Consider the following 4,472-nt stretch of genomic DNA (forward strand, 5'->3'; position numbering starts at 1 on the left):
GACTACTACTACCTCAACCCGACCGCTTCTACGAGCTCGTTCAAGTTCATTTAAACCATGGCTGTTACCACGGCATCTACAATAACCTCAGCATGATCAAGGATCTTGAAGCACCATGGGATCCTCACAACCTCTTCATAATAGCGGCTTGGGCCAAGCTGCATTTAAAAAAAGAAGAATGTCACGAGCCTATGTATACATGGCCTTGCAACCTTTGACCTTTACATGGGCCGGCCCATCCGCGAACGATGTAGGGCTACGGACTACAAATGCGTGGGAGGAGGCAACGAGCAAAGGATCCGGGCTTGGATCAAGGCAAAGCAACGGCGGCTCCTCCCTTCCCCTATCTTCTCCTAACTCGTGTGCTTCCTCTTTCTTAATCCCAATCTCCTGTATCTGAGCTCAGTTTACCTATAATGGAGTGATTCGCGTGTTGGATCCTAACAGCGACTTACGGGGGAGTTGGTACCTGCTGCAATCTAATTCCCTCCCCGTACCGTTTACCCGTCGTCACCTCCACCTCCGCACACACGCACTCTCTCACCGCATCTCCGGCGACCACCGCCCACCTTCGGCTACCGCTACTCCCGCCCTCTCCTGTGATGGCGCCGCGCGGCGGTGGGCAGACCTACGGCTTCCCCATCTACTGCGCCTCCTGGCTCCCACTCGCACACATCATCAAGCCCTCCCCATCTGCCGTAGACGTCGCGGATGCGAATGCGTCCCCGTCCTTCCCACCTCCGCCCCCCATGGTGGTCCTTGGTGGAGGCGGAGGCGAGGGCCGGAGCGGCGTGCCCAACGCGCTGGTCGTCGCCGCCCTCGACCCCGCCGCTGCAGGGGCGCCTCCAGCGCTCTCCCCCGAACCGGTGAGCGACCCGTGCCCCCTCGCCCTCTGATTTCACTAGATCCATGCGGATATCGGGAGAGATTTACACGCTGATTTGACGCTATTGTTTTGGTGATGGTGGGGTGCAGGTGTTTAGGCTGGGGACAGAGGAGGAGGTACCATACAGGATGGCCGTACACCCTCGCGGCGATGGCGTCCTCTGCTCCTTCCCCAACGGCTGCAGGTACTTGCGTCCTTGGATATGTGACGCTGATGCTCGCTAGTGCATTTGTCTGTTGTGAATTTTGATTAGCTCAAAATCTTCACAATTTGATCTTTAGTGTTGCCCGGGTTAACTGTTGTCAACCTGTGGTTCACATAGTATGTATGTTTATAGAATACTTAGGTAAGTCTGGTATTTCGTTCGTTCACATAGTATGTATGCTTATAGAATATGCTGTAAATTCTGATTGATGCGACCAAAATATAATTGTCCTATCATATCACAACATAGTGTTCAAGACTTCTTAGTAACAACACAATGATGCCTCTTGATAACCCCATAATATGCTTGAACTGTCGGTGTAAGCAGCATGTTGGATTTGTTAGTATAGCTTATTTCCTGATTGTAGCTAAAATTCGGGGGCACCTGTATCTGTTCCATCTTGTGATGTTAAGTTTATTTCAGTTGTTGGACCTATCTCATTGGCCTTATCAACAAGCATAACTGGGCTTTTTGAGATGTTACTGTAATTGAACTGGTGGTTTATTAAATTTTAACTGCAAAACATACAACTTTTATACATCTTCAATCTTATTTTACTCTATAAAACTGCCGTTTGCCTTTTTTTTTCCTGACTGATGTAAACACAATTTAACTCCGCCTGATGGTACTGCAATTATAAATTCTTACCATGTGCCATTTGTATAGGTTGGTGCGATTGGAATCAACAGAAGGAGATGATCCATGCAGCCTGGTTTTGAGATCTGACCAGGAGGCTTTAGTGAAGCTAAACGATGTTGGTTTGCAGTTGGCTTTGTCATTCAGTGGAGAGGGTTCTGTACTTGCCACTGGTGGCGAGGTAAATGAATGTACTATAGTGTTATGCAGTTGCTTATCTTACCCTTTTTTGGTGCCAACTCAAAATTCTGTTTGCAGTCAGTCGTTACCTTGGTTTATTCACACCCCCCCCCCCCCCCCCCAGTTTCTTTTTTTTTACATTGGTAGTAATGGAGGTTGACACGCTTGACTCTCCAAAACATGACATATATGAATGGCATATGGTACCTTTGACAGATCTGATAGCTGTAGGTGTTAATGGAAACTCTTTTTATATATCTGCTGATTTTATGCAGAAAGCAATGTACTATATGGTCATTGTGAACAACAATTTGCATATTGACCATCACACACTAACTTCTAACATAATCTTGGAACCTAAAAAGCATTTTGCAACATTGACAACCATGATTAGTGTGAGCCATAGGACTGGGCAACTGAACTGACATAGATTGTTTATGTGTAATACGGAAATGTGGCACCAACATAAAATTAGCGTCTCTGTAAAAAGTGAACAAATGGTTGCAGTTAAGCCTATGGATAAACCAACTTAAAGTTACGTGTTCCCATGATGCTCTTGTTTGTACTCCCTCCATTCCATAGTAGTTGTTGCTGATTTCTAAATCAGTGACAACTAATATGGAACGGAAGGAGTATGTTTTTATACATTCATGCTATTTTGCAGAAAACCCCTTGACGTTTCTGGTAATCAACCAGCAGTCCAGTTTTAAGTCAGATTTTCGTTTTTGTAGAAAAACCCAAAATGTTTCATGTAATCAACCTGCATGACAGTTTTTTACCTCCTCAATTTATATGAAGCTATTCTAGGTTTTTCTGTCATTTAGTAAAATTGCATTATAGTCATGCGCTTATGCTTTGAGGACTAGCCAATAAATTATATGGTTGTGCTGTTTTTATTTTGGAGCTTTTTCATGGCAGTTAAAATTGTCCATATATTATTTTAAGCATTTTAAATAAATTTCCGTGTGCTGTATATAGGATGGACATTTGAGGGTCTTCAAATGGCCTGGCATGGAAACCGTTATTGAAGAACCTGGTTCTAAATCATCTGTCAAAGATCTTAGTTTCAGGTGAAATAGTGCCACTTCAACTTTCTCTTTCCAAATGGATATGTATTATTTGATACTGATGGGTTGCCTTTGTTTTGGGACATGCTTGATCCCAACTTTCTCATTAGTTCCGATGAGAAGTTTCTAGTTGTGAACAGGAGCAGTGGCCCATCTAGAGTGTGGGATTTAAAGTCATCTGAAGCTGTGGCTAATTTGCCAAGAGAAGAAGTGAGTGAGTTTTTTGTTTGCCAATTTGCATCAGTTAATTTTCTTTGTTTAAAGTGCACTTCTGACTCGTACATTTCCAGGGAGAAATATTTGGCTTCTGCCGATTTTCTACTAAGTCTAACAATAGCCAGATTCTCTTTGTTACAGCAATGCAAGGTGACATCATGATTTGAATTCACCCTGTTATGAATGAAATATTATGAAGTTCTCTAATAAAATGAACGGAATTGCCTGGTAAACCTGAGTCCTGACAGTTACTATACCCTTCCTTCTTAGGTGTTCACGGGAAAATAATATCTTGGAATACCACCTCATGGACTAGAATTGGATCAAAGAAAGTAACTCGTGATGCAATTTCAGCTTTTTCTGTCTCGCCTGATGGTACACTTTTAGCAATGTGAGTGAGGAACTATGAATTTCACATTAACATTACCATTTTTTTTTGCAAGTCTAATTTGCTTGCCTTTGCATGTCCAGTGGAACTATTGAGGGAAGCATCAGTGTTCTTGGTTCAAGAGACATGCGAGTGGTTGTAACAGTTAAAAAGGCACATCTTGGCATTGTTACTACATTAGCGTTTTCTCAAGATTCAAGGTCAGTACCTGTGCTCTTGTTCTGCTTTAGTTGATGAGTTCCACAAATGCAATCTCATTGTTGTTGTTATATCATATAACAGGGCCTTGCTGTCGACTTCCTTTGACTCAACCGCAAGGGTGACATCGACTGAATCACCCAAGAGCGATGGTATGTCGGTTGCAGATCTTGAGTTCTCGGCTTATTGTGTACTATCTCCGTCACAAAATAAGCGACTCAAACTTTGTACCAACTTTAATACCATGTAGTTAGTACAAAGTTACTTAGTTTGGGACGGAGGGAGTATTGCCAATTTTTTGAGTATTCTGAAAATGGCTGCATATTTTCTGACAGGTATAAGCCTCTGGTCCATGATACTAGCTATTATTCTCGCAATTTTGGTATATTACTATATGCAGCACAAAGAAGATCTCTTAGGCGTGTTGCCACAATGATAATTTTGTTCAGCCTCTACTAATATTTCACTGCTTACCTCTCTGATTATCTGATCTTGTACTGGAGATGAATTCTGTATCATGTCCGAGCTAGAGCAATTTTTTGTATTTAGGTGAAAGAAAAACGACTAAAAAAACGTCCAGATCTTTTTTCTATCATGTCACACTGGTATAAAATGGCCATCCTCTCCGGGTTTGTAAAATTGGTCTGAATCTTGAACTTGTGCTATGTAGCCATGGTTTATGGTATCAAAGACATC

The 4,472-nt window shown here is 42.7% G+C and overlaps 1 protein-coding gene across 1 annotated transcript; it reads left to right on the forward strand.

The window, feature by feature from the left end:
* The first annotated feature begins 288 nt into the window (after positions 1–288).
* LOC123448452 (SEC12-like protein 2) lies at positions 289–4,249 on the forward strand. The gene is made up of 10 exons (XM_045125349.1): positions 289–866; positions 976–1,070; positions 1,758–1,908; positions 2,886–2,977; positions 3,085–3,184; positions 3,265–3,340; positions 3,461–3,581; positions 3,662–3,778; positions 3,861–3,928; positions 4,112–4,249. Exons 1-10 carry the CDS (start codon positions 603–605, stop codon positions 4,210–4,212), a joined length of 1,185 nt encoding a protein of 394 aa, XP_044981284.1. The 5' UTR covers positions 289–602; the 3' UTR covers positions 4,213–4,249.
* Positions 4,250–4,472: the final 223 nt, after the last annotated feature.

This window comes from Hordeum vulgare, chromosome 4H (genome assembly GCF_904849725.1).
Source record: "Hordeum vulgare subsp. vulgare chromosome 4H, MorexV3_pseudomolecules_assembly, whole genome shotgun sequence".
Taxonomy (NCBI): Eukaryota; Viridiplantae; Streptophyta; class Magnoliopsida; order Poales; family Poaceae; genus Hordeum; species Hordeum vulgare.